We start from the raw sequence: 27662 nt of genomic DNA, 5'->3' as shown, positions 1-27662 counted from the left end.
TATGGTAGCTCTATTTTCAACTTTTTGAGGAACCTCCATACTGTTTTCCAGAGTGGCTGCACCAGCTTGCATTCCCACCAACAGTGTAGGAGGGTTCCCCTTTCTCCGCATCCCCGCCAACATCTGTCATTTCCTGACTTGTTAATTTTAGCCATTCTGACTGGTGTGAGGTGGTATCTCATTGAGGTTTTGATTTGGATTTCCCTGATGCCGAGCGATATTGAACACTTTTTCATGTGTCTGTTGGCCATTTGGATGTCTTCTTTGGAAAAATGTCTGTTCATGTCTTCTGCCCATTTCTTGATTGGATTCTTTGTTCTTTTGGTGTTGAGTTTGATGAGTTCTTTATAGATTTTGGATACTAGCCCTTTATCTGATATGTCATTTGCAAATATCTTCTCCCATTCTGTCAGTTGTCTTTTGGTTTTGTTGACTGTTTCCTTTGCTTTGCAAAAGCTTTTTATCTTGATGAAGTCCCAATAGTTCATTTTTGCCCTTGCTTCCCTTGCCTTTGGCGATGTTTCTAGGAAGAAGTTGCTGCGGCTGAGGTCGAAGAGGTTGCTGCCTGTTATACCACATCTTCTTTACCCATTCATCTGTCGATGGACATCTTGGCTCTTTCCACAGTTTGGCTATTGTGGACATTGCTGCTATAAACATCGGGGTGCACGTACCCCTTCGGATCCCTACATTTGTATCTTTGGGGTAAATACCCAGTAGTGCAATTGCTGGATCATATGGTAGTTCTATTTTCAACTTTTTGAGGCACCTCCATACTGTTTTCCAGAGTGGTTGCACCAGCTTGCATTCCCACCAACAGTGTAGGAGGCTTCCCCTTTCTCCGCATCCCCACCAACATGTGTCGTTTCCTGACTTGTTAATTTTAGCCATTCTGACTGTGTGAGGTGGTATCTCATTGAGGTTTTGATTTGGATTTCCCTGATGCCGAGTGATGTTGAGCACTTTTTCATGTGTCTGTTGGCCATTTGGATGTCTTCTTTGGAAAAATGTCTGTTCATGTCTTCTGCCCATTTCTTCATTGGATTATTTGTTCTTTGGGTGTTGAGTTTGATAAGTTCTTTATAGATTTTGGATACTAGCCCTTTATCTGGTATGTCATCTGCAAATATCTTCTCCCATTCTGTCGGTTGTCTTTTGGTTTAGTTGACTGTTTCTTTTGCTGTGCAAAAGCTTTTTATCTTGATGAAGTCCCAATAGTTCATTTTTGCCCTTGCTTCCCTTGCCTTTGGCAATGTTTCTAGGAAGAAGTTGCTGCAGCTGAGGTCGAAGAGGTTGCTGCCGGTGTTCTCCTTTAGGATTTTGATGGACTCCTGTCTCACATTTAGGTCTTTCAACCATTTTGAGTCTATTTTTGTGTGTGGTGTAAGGAAATGGTCCAGTTTCATTCTTCTGCATGTGGGGGTCCAATTTTCCCAACACCATTTGTTGAAGAGACTGTCTTTTTTCCATTGGACATTCTTTCCTGCTTTGTCAAAGATTAGTTGACCATAGAGTTGAGGGTCCATTTCTGGGCTCTCTATTCTGTTCCATTGATCTATGTGTCTGTTTTTGTGCCAGTACCATATGTCTTGATGATGACAGCTTTCTAATAGAGCTTGAAGTCTGGAATTGTGATGCCACCAGCTTTGCTTTTCTTTTTCAGCATTCCTCTGGCTATGCGGGGTCTTTTCTGGTTCCATATAAATTTTAGGATTATTTGTTCCATTTCTTTGAAAAAAGTTGATGGTATTTTGATGGGGGATTGCATTGAATGTGTAGACTGCTCTAGGTAGGATTGACATCTTCACAATATTTGTTCTTCCAATCCATGAGCATGGAACGTTTTTCCATTTCTTTGTGTCTTCCTCAATTTCTTTCATGAGTATTTTATAGTTTTCTGAGTACAGATCCTTTGCCTCTTTGGTTAGATTTATTCCTAGGTATCTTATGGTTTTGGGTGCAATTGTAAATGGGATCGACTCCTTAATTTCTCTTTCTTCTGTTTCGTTGTTGGTGTATAGGAATGCCACTGATTTCTGTGCATTGATTTTATATCCTGCCACTTTACTGAATTCCTGTATGAGTTCTAGCAGTTTTGGGGTGGAGTCTTCTGGGTTTTCCACATAAAGTATCATATCATCTGCAGACAGTGAGAGTTTGACTTCTTCTTTGCCAATTTGGATGCCTTTTATTTCTTTTTGTTGTCTGATTGCTGTGGCTAGGACTTCTAATACTATGTTGAATAGCAGTGGTGATAGTGGACATCCCTGCCGCGTTCCTGACCTTAGGGGGAAAGCTCTCAGTTTTTCCCCATTGAGAATGACATTTGCTGTAGGTTTTTCATAGATGGCTTTTATGATATTGAGGTATGTACCCTCTATCCCTATACTCTGAAGAGTTTTGATCAAGAAAGGATGCTGTACTTTGTCAAATGCTTTTTCTGCATCTATTGAAAGGATCATATGATTCTTGTTCTTTCTTTTGTTAATGTGTTGTATCACGTTGATTGATTGTGGATTTGAACCAACCTTGCAGCCCAGGGATAAATCCCATTGGTCATGGTGAATAATGCTTTTAATGTACTGTTGGATCCTATTGGCTAGTATTTTGGTGAGAATTTTTGCATCCATGTTCATCAAGGATATTGGTCTGTAATTCTCCTTTTTGATGGGCTCTTTGCCTGGTTTTGGGATCAAGGTAATGGTGGCCTCATAAAACAAGTTTGGAAGTTTTCCTTCCACTTCTATTTTTTGGAACAGTTTCAGAAGAATAGGTATTAATTCTTCTTTAAATGTTTGGTAGAATTCCCCTGGGAAGCCATCTGGCCCTGGGCTTTTGTGTTTTGGGAGATTTTTGATGACTGCTTCAACTTCCTTAGTGGTTATAGGTCTGTTCAGGTTTTCTATTTCTTCCTGGTTCAGTTTTGGTAGTTGATACATCTCTAGGAATGCATCCATTTCTTCCAGGTTATCTAATTTGCTGGCATATAGTTGCTCATAATATGGTCTTATAATTGTTTGTATTTCTTTGGTGTTGGTTGTGATCTCTCCTCTTTCATTCATGATTTTGTTGATTTGGGTCATTTCTCTTTTCTTTTTGATAAGTCTGGCCAGGGGTTTATCAATCTTGTGAATTCTTTCAAAGAACCAGCTCCTAGTTTCGTTGATCTGTTCTATTGTTCTTTTGGTTTCTATTTCATTGATTTCTGCTCTGATCTTTATTATTTCTCTTCTCCTGCTGGGTTTAGGCTTTATTTGCTGTTTTTTCTCTAGCTCCTTTAGGTGTAGGGTTAGGTTGTGTATTTCAGACCTTTCTTGTTTCTTGAGAAAGGCTTGTATTGTTATATACTTTCCTCTTAGGACTGCCTTTGCTGCATCCCAAAGATTTTGAACGGTTGTGTTTTCATTTTCATTGGTTTCCATGAATTTTTTTAATTCTTCTTTAATCTCCTGGTTGACCCATTCATTCTTTAGTAGGATACTCTTTAGCCTCCATGTATTTGAGTTCTTTCTGACTTTCCTCTTGTGATTGAGTTCTAGTTTCAAAGCACTGTGGTCTGAAAATATGCAGGGAATAATCCCAATCTTTTGGTACTGGTTGAGACCTGATTTGTGATCTAGGATGTGATCTATTCTGGAGAATGTTCCATGGGCACTAGAGAAGAATGTGTATTCTGTTGCTTTGGGATGGAATGTTCTGAATATGTCTGTAAAGTCCATTTGGTCCAGTGTGTCATTTAAAGTCTTCATTTCCTTGTTGATCTTTTGCTTAGATGATCTGTCCATTTCAGTGAGGGGGGTGTTAAAGTCCCCCACTATTATTGTATTGTTGTCAATGTGTTTCTTTGCTTTTGTTATTAAATGCCTTATATAATTGGCTGCTCCCATGTTAGGGGCATAGATATTTACAATTGTTAGATCTTCTTGTTGGATAGACCCTTTAAGTAGGATATAGTGTCCTTCCTCATCTCTTATTACAGTCTTTGGTTTAAAATCTAATTTGTCTGATATAAGGATTGCCACCCCAGCTTTCTTTTGGTGTCCATTAGCATGGTAAATGGTTTTCCGCCCCCTCACTTTCAATCTGGGGGTGTCTTTGGGTCTAAAATGAGTCTCTTGCAGACAGCATATCGATGGGTCTTGTTTTTTAATCCAATCTGGTAGCCTGTGTCTTTTGATTGGGGCATTTAGCCCATTTACATTCAGGGTAACTATTGAAAGATATGAATTTAGTGCCATTGTATTGCCTGTAAGGTGACTGTTACTGTATATTGTCTGTGTTCCTTTCTGGTCTATGTTACTTTTAGGGTCTCTCTTTGCTTAGAGGACCCCTTTCAATATTTCTTGTAGGGCTGGTTTTGTGTTTGCAAATTCCTTTAGTTTCTGTTTGTCCTGGAAGCTTTTTATCTCTCCTTCTATTTTCAAGACAGCCTAGCTGGATATAGTATTCTTGGCTGCATATTTTTCTCATTTAGTGCTCTGAATATATCATGCTGGCCCTTTCTGGCCTGCCAGGTCTCGGTGGATAGGTCTGTTGCCAATCTAATGTTTCTACCATTGTAGGTTACATATCTCTTGTCCCAAGCTGTTTTCAGGATTTCCTCTTTGTCTCTGAGACTCGTAAGTTTTACTATTAGATGTCGGGGTGTTTACCTATTTTTATTGATTTTGATGGGGGTTCTCTGTGCCTCCTAGATTTTGATGCCTGTTTCGTTCCCCAAATTAGGGAAGTTCTCTGCTATAATTTGCTCCAATATACCTTCTGCCCCCTCTCTCTTTCTTCTTCTTCTGGGATCCCAATTATTCTAATGTTGTTTTATCTTATGGTATTGCTTATCTCTCAAATTCTGCCCTCGTGATCCAGTAGTTGTTTATCTCTCTTTTTCTCAGCTTCTTTATTTTCCATCATTTGGTCTTCTATATCACTGATTCTCTCTTCTGCCTCATTTATCCTAGCAGTTAGTGCCCCCATTTTTGATTGCACCTCATTAATAGCCTTTTTGATTTCGACTTGGTTAGATTTTAGTTCTTTTATTTCTCCAGAGAGGGTTTCTCTAATAACTTCCATGCTTTTTTCAAGCCCAGCTAGTATCTTTAAAATCATGATTCTGAACTCTAGGTCCGACATCGTACTAATGTCCGTATTGAGTAGGTCCCTGGCAGTCCGTACTACCTCTTGTTCTTTTTGTTGAGGTGATTTTTTCCATCTTGTCATTTTGTCCAGAGGAGAACAGATGAATGAGAGAACAAAATGCTAACAGGGTAACAATGTCCCCAGAAAGTATACTCTAAACAAATCAGAAAAGACCTGAAACCGGGGGGAAAGAAATGGAAGGAAAGAAAAAAGAAAAAGTAAAAGAAAAAGATAAAAACAAAAACAGAACAAAACAAAAAAAACAGAATATGATCAAATATGATCAGGCTGGTGCATAAATCAGTGCCAAACACTAGATTTTGGGTGTATTTTGGTCTGTTAGAAGAAAGTGCCTCCCAAAATTTTAAAGAAAGAAAAACTTATATATGTACAAAAATAAGGGTTGATACGATGAAGGGATGGAATATGACTGTAAAGATGAAAATTATAAAAAATTTTATAAAAGGAATTGATAAGAAGTTGTTTGAAAAAATAAAGAAGAGGATTTTAAAAAAAGAAAAAAAAAGGGAGAGAATGTGATCAGGCAGGAGACTAGAACGAAGCCATACACTAGAGATTTAGGGTATATTTTGATCTCTTAGAAGACACTGTATCTCAAAATTTTAAAGAGAGAACAACTTATATATATATATGCCAAAAATAAGGGTAACTACTATGAAGGGATAGAATATGACTCTAAAAATGAAAAATAAAAATATTTTTTAAAAAAGGGATTGATAAGATGTTGGTTGAAAAAGGGAAGAAGAAAAATTCAAAAAAAAAAAAGACAGTTAAAAAATAAAATTAACTTGAAAGACTAAAGAATCATGGTAAAAAAGCCATGGATTCTATGTGCGGTATTCCCCTAGCGCTGGAGTTCTGCCGTTCTCATTGTTCGGTAAACTTGGTCTTGGCTGGCTGTTCTTGCTGATCTTCTGGGGGAGGAGCCTGTTGCTGTGGTTCCCAAATGTCTTTGCGGGAGGCAGAATTGCCCCGCCCTTGCCAGGTGCCAGCTAAGTATCTGCTCGGGTTTGATCTCGGGAGCTTTTGTTCCCTGCAAGCTTTCGGTACAGCTTTGGAGGAAGAGAGTGAAAATGGCGGCCTCCCAATCTCCACCCCAGAGAAGCCGAGAACTCAGGGCCCTGCTCCTCAGTGAGCCCCCAGAGAAAAGCAGTCAATCACTCCCGTCTCACCGGTGTCTGGCCGCACTCCGTGCTCACCCAGCCTGTGACGGAGCGTTTCTATCTCTGGCACCCAACTGGGTGTGGAGTCTCCAAACCCAACAGATCCCTGCTGTGTACTCCTGCGCTGCTCCTCCCAGGGGAGGAAGGGGAGTCTCCCCGGATCTGCCGCTTGTTGGGTCCCTGCTGGAGGAGGGACTGTGTCGTGGATCACAGTTTATGGCAACCCCAAGCTGAGAGCCCGCGCCTCGGCTCCGTCTCTGCAGCCGGCTTCCCCGCTCCGATACCTGGGAGCTCTGCCGCACTCAGGCACCCCCGGTCTTTCTGTGACCCCGAGGGTCCTGAGACCACACTGTCCCAGCGAGGGTTCCACCCCCTGCTTAGCCACTGGAGCGACCTCCCTCAGCGGAGCAGACTTCTAAAAGTTCTGATTTTGTGCTCCGCGGCTCTATCACTTGCCAGAAGCGGCCCATGGCAGCCCCCTCCCCCACCATCTATCCTCCCAAATATCGCCTCGGATTCACTTCTCCGCACATCCTACCTTCCAGAAAGTGGTCACTTTTCTGTTCAGAGAGTTGTTGCTATTCTTTTCTTCGATCTCCTGTTGAGTTCGTAGGTGTTCAGAATGGTTTGATCCCTATCCAGCTGAATTCCTGGAACCATGTGAAATCCAGGTCTCCTACTCCTCCCCCATCTTGCTCCGCCCCCCAGAAATGTGTCTCTTTTAATATCCCATGTTGTAGGGTTAAATTCATACCAACTTCATATTCTCTGTGATGGAACTAAGGTAGCTTTGTTGCTTTTTTCAGGTGTAAAAGATGAGGAGAGTAACTTGCCACCTTATTCCTCTGTGATGTGTGCTAAGGACAATTTCACACCATGCTTCTAAGACAGGTCTAACTGTAATTTAGGGTTTGGTATGTATCTCCAGTTTCAGTAATCAAAGTCATGTCAACATTCGCTAAGTGAATAAGAAAGAAGAGTATTCTGGTAATGACAACTTCTCAGGGTTGTGCCTAGGCTCAGAAAATTTCTAGCCTTTTATGAACATTAGCCTCTCTTTATTCCCAAATGCTCAATGGAAATCAATGCATTAAAATTAGGTCCATAAGAGCTAAGAATAAAAGACAAATCTCGAAGAGAACAAATAACCTCACCAATGCTCATGAACCCTTAAAACCACTCTCTTAAGGTTAGATCTTGGGAAAAACCTCCAACAAGAATGTAGGAAGAACATCATGGTGACAGCTGATATCAGTAGTTATTTCCTTTCCCTTCCTCAAAATCTTTTTAGCTCTGTTCTTTACAACCTCAAAGAAATGTACTCCCTTAAGGAAGATCAAATTGCACTCAACAGCAATAGGAATGACATCTATGAGATCTGACCCTCCTCCAGCTGTTCATTGTAACTCTGGGAGAGGCTGAAGGGATGTCTAAGACTTGGGTACACTGTTCATCCAGGTTCAAGAGGCTGGGCCCTTCCCAACAAGATACCCCGCAACAAAATCTAAAATACAAATTAATTTGCCCCTTACCTGAGAGAATGGCAAACTGTCTGTGAAGTTGTTCAATTATGTCCACTGCCACCAAGGGCCTGATTTCCTGCTGCATAATTTCATCTGCACAAATGAAATACAAATTAGGTTAAATTTGTGTAAATCACAAAGAGAATTTAAAAGGAAGTGGGGGGGGGAAGAAAGGGAAGTTTCACTACTAGGGAAATCTGGGACTTATCTAGATATGGTTATAGGCACATTATTCTCTTGAGATCTCTATTCCTGAGATGCAGGAATGGACCTGGGTTTTGTGTGGTGTGGAGCTTATACCCAGGAGCACAGGAACACATTTCTAGAGCCTCTCCCAAGGCTTTAGGAGGGTCAACACAAAGAAGGGGCCCTGAAGCTTAAGCTTCAGCAGCTTCACCATATAGCTGCTGGAATGGTCTCATTACCAAGGCAGGTACTCAGGGACCTGCCTACTCCTTTAGATCTTAAACACAAACAATCTAGGTCACCAGAGTTCATCCCAAGCTGGGTCATAAAATCTATCTGACACTTACGAATGTTCTCGGCTTTTTGCTTCCTTCCCTCCCTCATTCCTTCGTTTTTGCCTCCCTCCTTAATTACCTTTCTTCTCCTTCCAGAATACTTCAAGGGCCTCTTCCCACTGCCAAGCATGTTTAGGGAGACACTTCTCTATTTTGCTAATTAAAGATACTCCATACTGAACAAAAAGTTACAGGCTTCCAAGGCAAAAATTCAAATCTTTCAAGTACAAACCTACCTATGTCCTCTAACCCTAAGAGTGATATGTAAGCCCTATGATTTGCATTCTATCCATTTGGGGGAACGGGATTAGAGAGGGGAGAAGACTGAATGGAAATCCTTAGCCTGGGTTGGAAATAGGAAGGCATTTTCACACTCTCACTGCCTAAGATAGTATTATCGTCATTTAATTATATCCCAGAGAATCTAAAAAAAAATGAGCTGGTTATTGTTTCTATAACAGTTAAATATCAGATAAGACTAAGGCAGAGTCAAATAGTCTTGTACATTGATGCTAAATAGGAATCTGCCATTGATTCAGCCTGGAGTCAGGGTAATGGTATGATATTGTAACGCTGACCAATAGGAAGGTTATATTTTGGAAGCTCCTCCCAGAACCTTCTCAGCTTTAGTGTGAAAGTTAAAGGAGATGATATATATGGGGTTGTACACAGTAGATGCTCGGTAAATACTAGTTATAGCCCTTTGTCTGGAAAGGCCTTTACCATATTTGTTTGCTAAAAGTTTTTTCTTTTTAAGATTTTATTTATTTACTTATTTACTTATTTATTTATTTCTTTGAGAGAAAGTGCTTGCACACGAGCAGGGGAAGGAACAGAGGGAAAGGGAGGGGAAAAAAATCTCAAGCAGACTCTCACTGAGTGCAGAGCTGACCGGGGCTCAATCTCAGGACCCTGAGACCATGACCTGAGCCAAAACCAAGAGTGGGACGTTTAATGGACTGATCCACCAAGGCGCTCCCTGAAAGTCTTGTAAGGGCTGGGGCAAGTGCCAGTTTAAATGCTAAGACCCTTCTTAGGTGCCTGGGTGGCTCAGTTGGTTAAGCGTCTGCCTTCAGCTCAGGTCATGATCCCAGGGTTCTGGGATCAAGTCCCACATCAGGCTCCCTACCCCGCATCGGGCTCCCTGCTCCACAGGGAGCCTGCTTCTCCCTCTGCCTCTCCCTCTCTCTCTCTCTGTCTCTCATGAATAAAAAAATAAAATCTTAAAAACATACCTACATACATACATAAATATATACATACGAAGAGCCTTCTCAATGAATTCTACCACTTTCTCTGAAGGAAAGCAGGTAAACCCAGGCCAGAGCTCATTCCTTCATTCCTCCTTTCTCTTTCCACCCTGAATTCACTAAAAATTCACTAAACCCCTGTTTCACTGTTAATTGTAGTGGGTACAATAATGACGCTCTAGTTATATTTGGCAAAAGGGAAGAGTCTTCTTGGTTTTATACACAAACTATTTAACAGTAAAATGATATTAAGTCTGAGATCTGCTTAAAAATACTCAAGTGCTCCCTCCCCCTTGCCAAAAATGTATGGGGCAGGGGGAGGAGGGGATGAAATCAGATTGACAAATATGAATAATTATTAAAGCTGGTTGTTGGGTCCATGGGATTGCATTATATAATTCTTTTGCATATGTTTCAAATTTTTCATAATAAAATATAAATTATAAATGGAAACCAACATAGAGAATTTAAGCAGGAACAGGAGTTATATAATTGAAGAGTTTTTCAGAATATAATCTCCCGGTAGTCTGAGAAAACGGTACACTCAAAAATAGAGCTGGATCACTATATTTTCATACCTGAGGGAGCATATTTAAGAGATAATGACCACAAAGAAAAACCAAGATCATAAGATGCAATTTATTGTTATTGTACCTCAATATTTGAGGTGTGCTTTAGACATTTTAAATAGGTAAGATCTGAAAATGGACAACAGAAGTGAGTTAAGCCAACCATCCCCCAACCCATCTCATTTTTTAAGTGAAGAAATGGAGACCCAGAGAGATTCTGACCTTGCCTGTGGTTATATAATTTAAGCATGGAGTCAGAGTCAGCCTGGGATCACCTGACTCTAAGGACAAACCTGGGCCTTCCATGATAGGAGTTCCATGATAGGAGTTGGTCTTCAGCAGCACTGTTTTCTACCACCCCTGAGAGGGTAACTAGTGTCTCTCATCATGGGAATGTGTGGGTTGTTCAGCCTTCCAACAGAGATCTTTCCCACTTGGGGTTACCAAATGAACAGGACTAAGATATATAATTTGTTTTTTCAAGAATAGAAATGAGCTGGTTTGCCTTTGCTGAGAAAGCTTGGCCCCCTACCGGGAGTGAAAGGGTTGTCCTTGAAGATGTCCCAGCAAAGGAACCTCATGACCCCACCTGGCCAGCCACAACAAATCATGCGGCTTTCTTAGACTCAGTGCTGACCCAGAGCATGGAGGTAACCTCAGACACACCGAGCTTTTAGTGATGCCTGACATCTGAGGACCTGTTGGAAGAGGGGCACGCTCGGTTCAGCCCCAAACAGGCCACATTCATACTCTGACCAAAAGACACACAAAGACCAGCCCTATTGCTGGTAAGCCTTGCTATCCACTCCTCTCTAGGTGGGGTAGGGAAGGGAGGGCAGGAGCTCTTTTGTCTAAAGGAGCCCCCTTCTGTGCAATGGGAAAGAACCCAGACAGCCCTGCATGGGAAGGGCCATTTCTGCCAACTCTTAGCTAGATACCAGAGCAAGGACACTCTGAGCCTCAGTGTCCTGTGTTGCGAAATGGCTTTTCCTTCTCCAGAAACAGTTGGGCATGACCAGTGAGGACCCCCAAAGTGGTAATGCCTAATGCGCTCTGCCTGGCCCCTTGGTTCTGTGTGGATGCTTCCTGCTCACTGCTTGCTACTTTTGATGTGCATGGATTAGGGAGAAACTTGTCTCTTTCAACCCACATAAGGCCAGGGGAAGTGATAATTCAATTTCAACACAATCTGTATCCTGGGCAAAGTTACAAATAGATCAGGGGAAAACTTGTCCCTTTTCTATCCCTGGTAAGTATACAGTGAGTGAGTGTATGCTATCCCGGACCCAGAGTTCCAGAGATGCAAAAGGCCATCGAAGGGTACAACACAGCCTCCTCGGGGATGGAATAAACAGCCTTGCACATCCCATGGAAACTCAGCTTGGGAAGGCAGCAAGCAACACCCCTGCATTGTCCACTGCCCAGTCTGAGAGAGCAGTGCAGGCTCTGGGGCAGGACCTTTCCCACTGATTGCAGCCGTCCTCACAGCAGAGAGCAGGGAACTGCTCATAAGAGCTATTTGCTGTCTGCCTGTTGCAACTGGTCAGGAATAAAGGGGCAGCAGAACCCTTGACTTCCACTCTGGCTGAAATTTCAGTCACATTGGGATTTAAAAGATTCAAGTATGGTCTGAAGAAAAAAAGAACCAAATTTCTAAGTAAGTAAGTAAATTAGGGAAACAGTGTTTAGTCTGGACCGACAAGGGAAGGCAGACCCTGCCACATTTCTACTTTACCAAGGGAGTCTGGTGAACAGGAAAAACAGAAGAGTCTGCTGCCTCGCTGGACTAGGAATGGGCCCAGGATCCCCTGTCCCAGCCTCTGTTAGTAACGCTAACAAGCACCAGCTGTGAGCCAGCCCTGATCACGCACCTCACAGATTAACTCATTTAATGAGTTGGATAATGACAGTAAAGGAATGCACCCTTGCACTAAAATGAACCTCCTCTGGCCCATCCCGCCCTCTCACTCCCTCAACTAGACCAGACTTGACTGCCAGGAAAACACATACAGACTGGAAGCTCGGAGAAATCAGTTGCCAGGCTGGTACGAAAAGCCACCTCATGGAGACATGCTGTTTCACTTCTCTTTTTTATTGGCCAGGTCAGAAATAACATAAACCCATTTTTCCTTCTTTTACTGGGTCCTGTGCTATATATAGCAATGCTTGACCTGAACCATAAGACAGCATTGAAGTCTTGTCTGTAAATTAACAATGAATAAAAGGCAATAGAAAAGCAAGTGGAAGAATTTTTTTAAAGGAGAAATTTAGAATTTTAAAAGCAAGAACACTGAAAAATTACCAACTTCCTATTAGTCAGATAATGCAATTAAAACAGCAATAGAATATCTCATTCAACCATAGAATAACTGAGATTCTAACATCCAATGCCGGGATTTTGTTGGAAAACCAGAACATGTACATAACCTTGGGGAGTGAAGCTGGTAGAGCCCTTTTAGAAAGTAGTTTCACAATATTTTATCCAGTGATTATTGTGTAGTTACATACCAAGCCCTTTATATGTAGCATCTCATTTAATCCTCAAGATAAAAGGGCAATATTGATCTAGATTTGCAGTAGCTCATCCAAGGTTGAACAGAGCCAGAATTTGAATCCATCTCATTCTGAACTCTAAAGCCCAGCATCTTAACCATTACAATACAGAGCTTCAATACACAGTCATTAAAATCTTCATAATCCTTTGCCCATTCATCCTATATCTGGAAATTTATGCCAACAAAATAGTAAAATAAAAACCTTATACATAAAAAGGTAGACTGGAATATTATTTATAAGAGTGAAAAAATGAGGGGCGCCTGGGTGGCTAGTCAGTTAAGCATCTGCCTTCGGCTCAGGTCATGATCTCAGGGTCCTGGAATGGAGTCTGCATCGGGCTCTCTGCTCAGCAGGGAGTCTGCTTCTCCCTCTCCCTCTGTGCTCTCTCTCTCTCTCAAATAAATAAAATCTTTTTTTAAAGAAAGAGTGGAAAAATGAAAGCAATCATTATATAATTATGAAGACCATCTCCATAGACAAAGATTTAAGATATCATATTAAGGACATAAAAACCTCGTATGTGAGGTGGGATTGTAGAGAAGTTAAAAGAGAAAGAAGAAAGCATGGGGTGTATTTGTGCATATGTGTGCAGACATATGAGAAAAGAATACTTGAAATAGTTGTGTTAGAGTAATGGAATCATATTGTGGTTACCCCCTTTAGCTTATATAAAGTATGCTCTGGTAGCCTTTATTTCTCATGCTAATAGGACTTTATTATGAAGTATAATTTACATGCAGTACAATGCACAGATCTTAAGTGTACAGTCTGGTGAATTCTGATAAATATATACAATCATGTAACCATCAGACAGATCAAGATATGGAACACTTCCATTGCCCCAAAAGTTTCCTTGCGACCCTTGGTCCAGGCCCCACACTTTTGAGAGCTCCACATATCACAGCCCTCCCTCCCATAAATATATATGTTAAAGACCACACAGGCGGCTCTGTCACTCATGACCCAGTGTTCGGGGCTGACAGGGCATACTGCAGCCCTATACATCTACTCTCTTAACACCACTGGAGCCCCAGGGAAGTACTTCGCCACATCTCTTGGTCTATATCCTCAAAAGAAAAGGCGACTGCATCCAATGCTCCGCTGGTTCGTGGACGGTGCCACTGCAGATACCAGGGACAGACACTGCTTCTGAGCGCTGGGAGGACTGGAGCAGTGGAAGTGCTTAGGTAAGAGAAGAGACAAATTAATTATCACGTCAAATCTTTCCTTTCACATGGCATGAATGCTGCAGATTCCTATATAATGAAATCTCAGGCCCAGTAGTACCAAGCATCAACCTTCTTTCTTCCTCCCTATTCACGATGCAAATACGTATCTTCAAAATGTGAATTCCTTGAACGCAATTACAATACTTTACTCTGATCACATTGACTTTAGATCACTGCTCTCAACAGTGAAAATTATGTGAAAATCTCAATTATTACAACAGAGCTTTTGCTGACATGAAAATCTTGCTGGCAAGAAAAAAATATATTTTATAGACTAATTAATGACTTAGAGATTACAGATATCTTTATTAGGCACCCAAATTTCACTGGCCCATCAACACAACACTAGACACATGCAATAATTCAATTTTGTCATCTTTGCTATTTTCTGATTTTTACTCATATAAAAACCACAGCTTTATACATATTTTAATTTTGGTAGGAGAATATACTCTTGTCCCAGGTTCTGTAATGCCTGTTTAGAACTGCTTTGAGAACTGGTAAGATATTACTAAGCACAGCATTTCTGTTAATACTTATCCAAATCCCTTTTCTCCTTCTTCTTTCCTTTACAGATAGAGCTGATACATTTTTTTGTTAATTTTTTTTTAAGATTTTATTTATTTGAGAGACAGAGAATGAGAGACAGAGAGCATGAGGGGGGGAGGGTCAGAGGGAGAAGCAGACTCCCCGCTGAGCAGGGAGCCCTATGTGGGACTCGATACGGGGATTCCAGGATCATGACCTGAGCCGAAGGCAGTCGCTTAACCAACTGAGCCACCCAGGCGCCCCTGAACTGATACATTTTTTTAAAGCTCCTTAATTTCTGCTGGCATTTCACATTGTACCCTTGTATGAGACAAGCCCTGCAGAGGTGGACATTTCTAAGCAATGAGTTTCTTTAGCAACAATAGTTGGAGATGACATTCCCCCGTAGCCCTTCATAACTCCAGGACAAGTGAAACTGAGCTCTGCTGCCTGGGGTATTCTGAATAAAAAGCAATCAAGGCCCTGCAGGAAATTGAGAAAATCTGTGAAACTACTTAATCCCTCCTTCCCATAAGGCTCCCTGTTATAGCACTGAATGTCAAATGCCCCACCTGCATTTTAATCAACACCCTGCCCCCAGCAGGGCTTCTCAAATTATAATGGATATATAAATCACATGGGTTTTCAAATGCAGATTCTGATTTAGTAGGCCTAGGGCGGGGCATTTCTAACAAGCTCTCCTGATGCTGCTGATTCAACAGAGAAGCAAGCACAACAGAGAAGCAAGCACAACATTGATTCCGAAGCCTGACACTATTCTTGGTCCTTTCCTGTTGCTTATGAAAATGCAGCTCAGGAAAAAAAAAAAAAAAGTTTTTATTTGGGTTGTTCGCTGTCTGCTTCTCTTATCATTCAGTAAAAATAATCATCTATGTGTGTTCAAAGTATTCTTAAAAAGGAGGCCTAGATGGTTTCCTTGTGTGCTGATTGCGAGGTCAGCACCCTGGGAAACAAGCCAATCCTGGCTTAAAAACCTGCTTACCTGCCCTTCCTGCACGCACACCTCCACCTCAAGCCTGCCCCCCTGCTCAGGGTGGGCCCCCTCATGCCTATGCCCTCTCATTCTAGCCCCACTCTAGCCCTGGATTCAGTACAAGTTTATGGTCTGGAAGCAGTGCCTTGGGCAAAACAATATAATATGGTATAAGATGAGGAGATGAGAAGACCTGAGATGTATAATAACTATTTAATGTAGCATTCTTCCAAAAGTTTCTACACTTTCTTTCTAAAGCTCCTAGAGAAAAAAATATCTTAATACAAAGGAATCAAAATAGTAGGATTTTAAGACATTTTAGCAAGATGATGGATAAACAATTTTATTTTTGTTTAAGAAAAAGTCCTGGAAGCGCTGGCAAACATTCCTTCTTTCCTCTCTCTCTCTCGATTGATTGATTCATTTATTCATTCATTCAGGTATGGAAACAGAATGAAAAGAACTGGACTTGCATCTGAGCTCTGCCACTAACCAGCCCCTCTATCTTCAGGGTCTCCCTCTGTAAAACGGGAATGAATAATAATTATTACTATTTCCTTGGAGGACCACTGTGGGGATTAATACTACCATTTATTGAACACTTACTGCCTACTGGGCATTGTGCGACCTGCTTTACATATATTATCTAACTTAATTAATTAAAATAACATGTGAAAGCAGTTTGTGTATAAGAGTTTCAATAAAAGCTAATTAAATTGATCATTCAGTCCTTTGAGCTATGATCGCAAGGATACTGCAATAGATTTCTCACAAACACCCGCCATGCATTGTTGGTTTGCACTGAAATTCTGCTCATAAACTCCCTTTAGTTGACCTTTCTCTTTCACTATGAGATAAGTCTGATAGAATTTGTTTTGAGTTCAGAAGGACTCAGGAACAAAACAGAGATTAGAATTAGGTCAAAATATAAATAAACATATAGTATATGATAAAAGTGGCATTTCACATGGGGCCAGGGGGATATTATTCAACAAGTAGTGTTGGGTCAATCTTCTGGTCACAAAAAGACATCAAGTACAGTGATTAAGAGCATCACCTCTGGTGCCACAATGCCTAGGTTCAAATCTTGGCTCTGCCACTTACAGCAGACTAATCTCAAGCAAGTTGCTTGACGTCGCTGTGCCTTAATTTCTTGATACGAAAGTGGGGGAAATTATAATACATCCACCTGATCTAATTGTTGTAAGAATTGAGTTTATAATATAGCTAGAGAACTTAAGAAAAATTCCTGGTATATGGCAGATGCTATGTAAGGTTATTTTATTATTGTCAAAATGTTTAAGTATATCCATATTTTCACTTCTTGCCAAAAGAATAAACTCCAGCCAGATTAAATAATGAAACCATAAAAATACTAGAAGAAAATGTAGGAGAATATTTTTATAATACTGGAATCAGAACAGCCTTTCAAAGTATGGCAGAAATACCAGTAAGAAAAGACTGATAAAGTTAATTTAAAAATCACTTTGGCAGGGCAAACATACCTTGAACAAACTAAAAAATTAGCAACAAATTGGAAAATGTACAGCACATGTAGTTGATAAAGGGCTTATCTTTCTGAAATATAAAGAGCAGGCTGGATAGTGCCCCCTCCCAAAAGATAAGACCATGTCCTAATCCTAGTACCTGTGAACACTGCCTTATGTGAAAAAAGGGTCCTTGCAGAAATGACTAAGTTAAAGCTCTTGAGAGGAAGAGCCTATTTTGAATTATCTGGGTGGGCCCAGAATGCAATCATATGTATTTTTATAAGAGAGGAAAATAGGGGCACCTGGGTGGCTCAGTCGGTTGAGCATCCAGCTCTTGATTTCGGCTCAGGGCATGATCTCAGGGTCGTGGAATAGAGCCTCATAGGGCTCTGCACTCAGCGGGGAATCTGTTGGAGATTCTCTCTCTGCCCCGACCCCCCCTCAAAATAAATTTTTAAAAAGAGAAAGAAAGAGAAAGGATAACAGGAGAAGACCATGTGAAGATGGAGGCTGAGACTGGAATGCTGCAGTCAGAAGCCAACACAGGCCTGGAACCACCAGAGCCTGAAAGAGCCGAGAAAATAAATTTCCCCTATAGCCTCTAGAGACCTGCACCTTGATTTTGGACTTCTGGCCTCTAGATCTACGAGAAAATAAATTTCTGCTGTACTAGGCCATCAAGTCTGTGGTCATCTGTTACAGCAACCACATGAAATAAACACAAACTAAGAACAATTAATGGAATAAACACAGCCAATGAATGAATGTAAGATTGCAGTAATATCAGAAAGGACATTTAGACACTCCCAAAACCTAAGTTAAGATACTCAAATTTTCATTGTTCTCTTGAGTCACAGACAGAATAAAATGATTGACAGCTAAAGCATGTAGGCAAACATTTTATAACCTTTTATAGTGCGGGAAGGAAGAAAAGCAACAAAGTGTACGTAAACGTCATGCTGTGAGTTTAGAATTCAGAAATTCTTCATAATCTTTCAAATTACTTCCTCTCCTCACTACTAACAAAACTGTAAAGCCCTTATGATTCAACTTTAATAAAATTAGGGCAATAATTTACACTTGAATTCAAGCCCTTTGTAGGATTTGTGTGCATGCGCAGGCGAGTGCCTATGTGTTTTAAGAATGGAAAGCAAAATCTGATTAACAAGTTGTTCTCTCTTAAATAGCAAATATATAGTACCCCTTGCCTTTGATAAGACAGTATCTGTATTATATCCTATATGAGTATATGATACATACTATAAGCATGAATTCAGAAAGTATACTGTAATGATGATAAAGCACATTTCTCTATTCAGTAATTCCCCTCTATTGAAGAAATAGGTTCTAAATATAAGTAAAGAGGAATAAAGAGAGACAAAGACAGTTGTTTAATCACTTTTCCGAGTCTGTGATCCAAGGGGAATGAACATATTATAAACATTTTCTTTTTTTTTTTCAAGATTTTATTTATTTATTTATTTGACAGAGACACAGCGAGAGAGGGAACACAAGCAGGGAGAGTGAGAGAGGGAGAAGCATGCTTCCCGCCGAGCAGGGAGCCCGATGCGGGGTTCAATCCCAGGACCCCAGGATCATGATCCGAGCCTGAAGGCAGACGCTTAACGACTAAGCCACCCAGGCACCCCTATAAACATTTTCAAGGCAAAAAAAAAAGGGGGGGGGGATGGGGTAATATCAAAAAGCCCATCCATAAAAGAAGCAGTCTTAGAAATAAGTAGTTGCTTCAGCTCTTAGAGCATGTGTCCTACTGGCTTCCAAATACATGTAAGGCATACTTAGAAATGCTGTTCCTTCTCACCCAGCCCACGGAAGGGAAGTGTTTCTCTTTTTTCCACTCTTAAACCACCAGTGTGTTATTAGTTCATATGTTTAAAAATGAAGTCTTAGCATTTCAGATTTAACACTTTTTTCAGACTTAACATTTTTCTTCAGAAACATGAGTTTCATTATCTGAATTCTTATTTTCATTTTACAAAAGCAGTATATGTTGGTTATTTTAAAAAATAAAAAATACCACGAAAATAAGAAAAATACAATTCCTAATCACTCCTTCACCCCAAATGAAATAGTTCTCTCATTGGTGTACAATGGTCAATACACATATATTTATGTATAGACATATATGCTCTTAAAATGGGTTCACACTTACACATTCCATCCTACAACCTGATTTTTTTCAGACTATTTGGTCATCTCTTTTTAATATGAATTTTTCAATAAATGACCATCTACAATATTGTTAATAGCTGATTAATGTTTTTTTTTTAAGATTTTATTTATTTGACAGAAAGAGAGACAGTGAGAGAGGGAACACAAGCAGGGGGAGTGGGAGAGGGAGAAGCAGGATTCCTGCTGAGCAGGGAGCTCAATGCGGGGCTCAATGAGGGGCTCGATGAGGGGCTCAATGAGGGGCTCGATCCCAGGACCCTGGGATCATGACCTCAGCCAAAAGCAGACACGTAACCGCTGAGCCAACCAGGCACCCCTGATTAATGCTTTTTAAAAAGCCCTTTTAAACTCCTCAGTAAACTTGAAACAGTATTGCAAGTAAATTCTTTTAATATAAAATTTGTTAGTTAAATCATTATTCCACTGAGAATAGGGATGAATAACAAAACATTATTTACAAAACATACATAAAAGAAAGTCATCGTTGCTCTCACAGTACCTTGTTTTGCCATATATTCTAGCCTGGTGCAACTTCCCAGGAAGTGGTGGTAAGCCCTCATCTCTGCCTCTGTGATCCGGCCCAAGGTGTAAGGTAAGTACCTGGGGTCTTGCTGCCCACACTTCTTACACCAGGAGTCCATTGGATCCCAGGAAATGGTGCCACCTTGCTCTCTCTTCATCCCTCTCAGCACTGCACTCACATAAATGTGTTTAATCCTTTCTCCTGACTAATCTCACTTAAGTTCATTCAAGGTCATTTCACTGCTGAGACTTTATCCTTTGGATTGGTGAGCGCTCACAGAATTACAGGCCCAATTGTTACTGGACTTTCTCATTTGGAAACAAAGGGAAACAGGGCAGGGAGGGGGGGATGAAGGTGTGGGGTAGAGAGGGAAATCCTAGAGTCGATGAGAATCAGAATTTTTTTTCTTTTTTAGAGGAATCACAACATGAAACATACATCATGCCAGTGGATATTTAAAATAAAATAATAGAAAGGGATAAATTTTTTTTTTTTAAGATTTTATTTTTATTTATTTGACAGAGAGAGAGACAGCTAGAGAGGGAACACAAGCAGGGGTAGTGGGAGAGGGAGAAGCAGGCTTTCCGCGGAGCAGGGAGCCCAATGCGGGGCTCGATCCCAGGACCCTAGGATCATGACCTGAGCCGAAGGCAGACGCTTAACGACTGAGCCACCCAGGCGCCCGAAAGGGATAAATTTTTTAAAGGACGCTCTTAAGAAAATTTATTCCAGGCCACAATCCTCCCCTCCCTCTCTTCCAACCTCTCTAGGCTGCAGAGGAATAAAATCCAGAGACTTAACAGTGCAGCCCATAGAAGTCACTATCTAGGCGGACAACATGGGTTGGCACAGCAAAAGGTCAATGTTCAAGTCCTGAAGGAATGTAGAGTGTTTCCTGAACTACTTCTAAAGACCAGGTGCAAGTACAATATCATGATTCTAAAATGAAGGATGTTCTTTGCCTGTCATCTGACGGAGACCTCCCGCCCTTACTACCATTTGGCGAAAAGTGAGCTCACCTTTCAGAACAGTGATGTGCAGAGTATGGCATACTCAGAGAGAGGCTGATTTTTCATAATGCATTTTATCTTGGTTCTTCATGCTTAATGTTTTTGTTTCGTAATGTCATGCTCCAAGATTTAAAGAAAGGGCACAATATGAAATACCTAAGAAGTAATAAATGTATATAAACCTCTAATTTTTATTTGTATGATTCAAGCTGAAATTTGAGTAAGGCTTGCAATCGTCAAGGAGAAACTGGAAACCCTTTTTTACAAAAAATAAATAAATGTTTGGGGCGCCTAAGTGGCTCAGTTGGTTAAGCGACTGCCTTCGGCTCAGGTCATGATCCCAGAGTCCTGGGATCGAGTCCCACATTGGGCTCCCCCTTCTCTGTGGGGAGCCTGCTTCTCCCTCTGCCTCTGCCTGCCACTCCCCCTGCTTGTGCTCACTCTCTCTCTCTCTGTGTCAAATAAATAAATAAAATCTTTAAAAAAATAAAATAAAATAAATGTTTATATTTAAACAGAAGGTAAAATTCACATATATTAAAATACTCAAATCTGAAGTGTATATTTTAATGAGTTTTGACAAATGGATACATCCACGTAACCCATACTCCTTCCAAGATATAGAATGTTTCCATCTATAGAAAGTAACTTCATGCCCCTTCCCAGTCAACCCTTGTTCCTAACCCCCACGCAACCATTGAAGTGACTTTTCTTTTTTTTCCTTTAAAGATTTTATTTATTTATTAGAGAGAGAGAGAGAGTACAAGCAGGGGAAGGGACAGAGGGAGAAGAAGGCTCCCCACTGAACAGGGAGCCTGATGCAGGACTCAATCTCAGGACCCTGGGATCATGACCGGAGCCCAAAGGCAGACGCTTAACCAACTGAGCCACCCAGGTGCCCTGAAGTGATTTTTCAATAGAGACTAGTTTTGCCTTTTTAAAAACTTCATCTACAACACAGGAAACAACAAACGTTGGAGTGGATGTGGAGAAAGGGGAACCCTCTTACACTGTTGGTGGGAATGCAAGCTGGTACAGCCTCTCTGAAAAACGGTATGGAGGTTCATCAAGAAGTTAAAAATAGAGCTACCCTATGACCCAGCAATTGCACAACTAGGTTTTTACCCCAAAGACAAATGTAGTGATCTGAAGGGGTACGTGCACCCCGATGTTTATAGCAGCAGTGTCCACAATAGCCAAATTGTGGAAAGAGCCAAGATGTCCATTGACAGACAAATGGATAAAGAAGATGTTCATATATACAATGGAATATTACTCAGCCATCAGAAAGGATGAATACTTACCATTTACATCAACATGGATGGAATTGGAGGGTATTATGCCGAGCGAAATAAGTCAATCAGAGAAAGACAATTATCATATAGTTTCACTCATAGGCAGAACGTAAGAAACAGGGTAGAGGACCATAGGAGAAGGGAGGGAAAACAGAATGGGAAGTCATTCTGAGAGGGAGAAAAACCATTAGACTCTTAACTATAGGAAACAAACTGAGGGTTGCTGGAGGGGTTGTGGGCAGAGGATAGGGTAACCGGATGATGGGCATTAAGGATGGCACGTGATGCAATGAGCACTGGGTGTTATACAAAACTGATAAATTATTGAACACTACATCTGAAACTAATGATGTAGTATAAGTTGGCTAATTGAATTTAAATTTAAAAAAACTTCACATAATACAGTATGTACTCTTGTGTCTAGCTTCTTTCTCTTAGGATGATGCTTTTCAGATTCATCCATGTTGTATCAGAAGTTTATTTATTTTTATTGCTGAGTTGTATCCCATCATATGGACGGTCACAGTTTGTCCATTCTCCTGCTGATAGACATTCAGGTTTCTTTTTCAGTTTGGGCTGTTATGAATAAAGTTGCTATGAACATTCATGTAAAGGTCTCTGTATGGACACATGTTTGCATTTCTCTTGGATAAATACCTACTAATGGTATTCCTCAGTCAAAGAAAAGGTATATATTTAATTTATAAGAAACTGCCAAACGTTTTCCCGAATTGGTTATACCAGAAATTCTTTTAAGATTAGAGGCTGCTCTGTTTAGTAATCCTCAGAGCCAATTCTTTATTAGTGTTAACTGCATGCGAAGTACTTTAAGAAAATACTTAAGAATTAACAGGAAAAAATTTAATATAATTTGAGATGCTAAAACTTATGAAAGCTCTTTTTTTTTCTCTACCATTAGGTATTATGAACATGCTACCTCCAATTAAACACCAAGTCTGAAAGTCCTAATACAGGGCAGCAAACAAGGCAATTTTTAAACAACAGTTTGTGATATATAGCCAAATTTCCCTCCAAAATAGTTGTGCCACTTTACATTTCCACCAGCAATATGGAAAGTGCCTGATTCCCCATATGGAGGTTCTTTTTCCTACTAAACATTAACTTCTTTACCCATTCATTTGGACATGAATAGCCATGAATGCTTGGCTGGCATCACAACACCTACGAACATAAGAGCAATCTTTGTTAACCACGTAAATCCACAATAGCAGTGTGCATGTAATTGCACATACCCAGCAATGACCATAACTATATTTTTGCAGCTTACAGAACTCTAGGGAGAGGGAGGGCAGACAGTAAAATCTTGGAAATTTTCTTTATAACATTTGAATCTCTATTACTTGAACAAACTGTACAGCCCTTACAAATCCTATATTCCATGCACTGACCTTTACCATTTGACCAAGATCAAATATCCAATGAAGGACTATATTTTCTTCATGTTGAACAACAGATTCTGAAATAACTGGGCATTAGGTAACTCTCCTTAGAAAAGAGCTGATTATTTCAGTAGTAATGGCAATGGAAGATGAATGTTTTCTTTCATTCATTTCATCCAGCCTCCCTGCAAGAAACTACTATTACAGGTAGAAAAGAAAAGGAAAAAAAAGCTTTTTTAGCACTTCTAGATTTGCACCTATTTAAAATAAAATTGTGCATGTTTTGTATCTGAGCAGCTGAAGCCATCCACTTGCCCCTACCTATCAGGGCAAAATGGAGAATGAGAAGTCACCTACAAGCTCCAGAAGGATCTGAATTATCCACACCATGAGAGCATCAGGGTTGTTCTTTCACCAGAAATAAGACCAAAGTAATATTAAAGGGAGAGATATATTTCTCCTTTAATGAACTAGACTTTGTTTTCTTTTTTCAAAAAGTCAACATTCAAATGTCCTGGTGTATTTGCTGAGGAGATTAAACTGACTTTCTCCCAGAGTTGGCCTGGGGGACAAAGGGAATAACAGGACTCTTGAGGGTGGAGTTCTCAGGGACACCACACTCCATCAATTGACCAAGGGGCTGCAAGGACTGCAGACCATCTCATCCTCCTGATCTTCCCCTTTTGTAGAGGCGCAGGGACACCTCGCTCCCTCTGAGTCAGGGAAAGGGAGCCTGCCACATCCAGTTACATACACGTGGAGGAATCCCTAGAGAAAGCATGCTGAACAGATACATGGTTCCCACTGGGGAGTGGGACCAAAGTTACAGGGGACAAGGAGACTCTGACTTCTAACTTCCCACCGTTCTCTACTATTTACAATTTATATGAAAAGCATAGATTACTTTCATGAGTAAACCTAAAATATACTAACAAAGATTTTATATATTAAAATATACTAACAAATTATTTTATCTGGGTTACTCCATATACCTAGCTTTCCAACATGTTCCTTGATACTATTTTTAGAGCACTGCCTTTATAAGCCTTTATAAATTTTACTGACCACTATGGCAAAATGTTGATGGTTGTTGGAGCTGGGGTTTGAAAGACTAGTCTATTTTGGTGATGTCTTAATTAATTTTTTTTTTTTTTTTTTTTTTTTTTTTTTTAGATAGAGAAAGAGAGTGTGAGTGAGAGGGGTGGGGAGCAGGGAGAGGGAGAGACAGAATCTTAAGCAGGCTCCACTCTCAGCAGCACAGAGCTCACATGGAGCTCAACCTCATGACGCTGAGATCATGACCTGAGCCGAAATCAAGAGTCTGACGCCTAACCTAACCAACTGAGCCACCCAGGCGCCCCTTTTGTGATGTCTTAAAAGTTTTGTAATTAAGGGGCGCCTGGGTGGCTCAGCTGGTTGGTTAAGTGTCTGACTCTTGGTTTCGGCTCAGGTCATGATCTCAGAGTTGTGGATCCGAACCCCGAGCTGGGCTCCATGCTCAGGGCAGAGTCTGCTTGTCCCTCTCATTCCCTCTCTGCCCCTCCTCCCCACTAAGATAATAAATAAATCTTTTTAAAAAAATGATTGATAGAAAAAGGGAATTTCTCCTAGAAGATATTTAAAGATTATTATGTAGCAATAATAATCTAAACTATGTGGAACTGATACAAAAATAAACAGAAGAATAAACAGGAAGATCCAGAAACAGACTATAAATACTAAAATAACTTTTTATGTAGAGGAGGCGTTACAAATTAACGAAGGAATATTTAATAAATGCTACTGAAAAAATTTAGTTTCACCTCCTATTAGAAACACACTTAGAGATTTAAGAACAAAAGTAAAAACAAATAAAACCATTAAAAAATATTAAAATAAAACATGATTATTTACTTATCTTTATTTGAGGCAGGATATAAAAGCAATAGAAAAAATCATAAAATAAAAGATTTATAGATATGACTACATAAAACCTTAAACCCATTATATGTTAAAAGTCAGCAAAAACAAAATTAGAAAATAAAAGCAAACTGGAAAATAAAAAATGCCTGCTACAAACTTAACCAAGCCTTAATATATTTAACACTGAAAAAAACCTACACAAAAACCCCAAAAAACACACAGACAAGTCACAGAGCAAAAATTCAAACAGCAAATAATAAATTTTGTAAAAATTATTCTAGTTCACTAGTAATTTTTAAAATTCTGTTAAAATGAATACCATGCCACTTTTATCTATCAAACAAGCAAATACTCAAATAAAATCACCAAAAGGGGCTAACAACATTGCAGCTATTGTGCCATGCACTTAACAGACATTACTTCAAAATCCTGTAAGACAAGTTCTCTCATTACCCCATTTGCCGAATGAGGAAACAGATGAACACAAATGCTGATAAAGGGATCTGGTAAAATCAAGAATCCCCACACTCTGCTGATGTGTCACTAAAGTGGTATAAATTTCCCAGAAGATAACCTGACCAAAATGTATTTTAAAAGTTAATATTTATACTCTTTGATCCAATAATTACATTTCCTAGAAATTTATCTTTAAAAGATAGGGATACCTGGGTGGCTTAGTCGGTTAAGCGTCTGCCTTCGGCTGAGGTCAAGATCATGGGGTCCTGGGATCGAGTCCTGCATCGGGGCTCCTTGCTCAGTGAGGAGCCTGCTTCTCCCTCTCCCTCTGACCCTCCCCCTTGCTCATGCTCTCTCTCACTTTCTCTCAAATAAATAAATAAAATCTTAAAAAAAAAAAAATCTGGAATGTGTGAGATGTGTGCAAAGATTTCTGAACAAAGATGCTCCTCGAATTTTTGAAAAAATAACACTGACAAACTGGAAACAACCTATCCAACCAACCCTAGGGTAATATTTAAACAAATTATAGTATAACCATATAGTGAAAAATTATAACTCTATTAAAATATCATTTATGGAAATGTTTTATAATAAGGAATTGCTTATTATATAATTTAGTTTACAGCATAGTGTTAAAAAGCAGAACAGAATTCATATCATTACATATATAACATGTATGATATAAAGAGAGATCATATCATTTTAACTATGTGAAAATGCCAAAGGAAAAAAACCAGAAGAACATACACTCAAAGGATAACTGTGATTGTAACTAGGATATGGAATTGTGGACTTTCTTCTTTGTACTTGTCTTTTCCAAATATTATGCAATGAGCATATACTTTTTTTCTGTATTTTTCTGTTTGGTAATGTTTTTTAAAATTTGTTCTTAAACTGATATACAGTATAATTCACTCTTCTTGGCATCCAGGTCTGAGTTTTGACAAATGCATGGCGTCATTTAACCCTTACCACAATCAGGAAGGGAACAGTTCCAACACCCCCTTGTAGTCACACTACCTCCTCGCCTACCTAACCCTGGGCAACCACTCCAATCTAATAGTTTTACCTTTTCCAAATGCCATATAATATGGCATTCAGAAGTACCTTTTGAGTCTGGCGTCTTTCCTTAGAATAATTTCAGATTTATTCGTGTTGTTGTGTGTATCAATAATTTCTTTTTTTAATTGTTGAATATTCCAGTGTACAGATGTGTCGCAAATTGTTTACCCGTTCCCCTGATGAGAGACTCTGGGTTGCCTCCAGTTTTTAGTGATTAAGAATCAAGCTGCTGGGCGCCTGGGTGGCTCAGTTGGTTGAGCGACTGCCTTCGGCTCAGGTCATGATCCTGGAGTCCCTGGATCGAGTCCCACATCGGGCTCCCTGCTCAGCAGGGAGTCTGCTTCTCCCTCTGACCCTCCCCCCTCTCATGTGCTTGCTCTCTCTCATTCTCTCTCTCTCAAATAAATAAATTAAAAAAAAAAAAAAAAAAAAAAAAAAAGAATCAAGCTGCTATAAGCCTTTACATACAGATTCTTGTTTTCTAAGTGGCCATAACATTTTACACTCCCACCAACATACTGTGTGGGAGATCCAGACCCTTCTCATCCTCACGTGACTTGGTATTGCCATTTTTTAACCACTTTAATAGGTCTGTGACTTCCCTGATGACTACTGACGTTGAGCATATTTTCACATGCTTATTTTCATCTGTGTATCTTCTCTGGGAAAGTATCCATTCAATTTTTTCATCCATTTTTAAGTTGGGTTGTTTGATTTTCATTTATTGTTCAGTTTGAGAGTTCTTTATATATTCTGGAAAAAAGTTTTTTGTCAGATATATGATTCACATATATTTTTTCCCAGTCAGTTGTGTTTTCATACTCTTAATAGTGTTTTTTGC

The 27662-nt window shown here is 40.0% G+C and overlaps 1 protein-coding gene across 4 annotated transcripts in view; it reads right to left on the bottom strand.

The window, feature by feature from the left end:
* The window catches only part of MCF2L2 (MCF.2 cell line derived transforming sequence-like 2), a 233695-nt gene that overhangs the window by 190997 nt on the left and 15036 nt on the right, over positions 1-27662 (bottom strand). For all 4 annotated transcript variants that reach the window (XM_032407086.1, XM_032407087.1, XM_032407088.1 and 1 more), the window contains exon 2: positions 7850-7933. In XM_032407086.1, coding sequence (XP_032262977.1) covers positions 7850-7933 — 84 coding nt within the window. The remainder of the gene's footprint in view (positions 1-7849; positions 7934-27662) is intronic.

This window comes from Phoca vitulina, unplaced genomic scaffold (assembly GCF_004348235.1).
Source record: "Phoca vitulina isolate PV1807 unplaced genomic scaffold, GSC_HSeal_1.0 scaffold8, whole genome shotgun sequence".
NCBI classification, from domain to species: Eukaryota; Metazoa; Chordata; class Mammalia; order Carnivora; family Phocidae; genus Phoca; species Phoca vitulina.
Note: the sequence above shows the minus strand (reverse complement) of the source record. Positions and strands in the feature narration are given on the sequence as shown.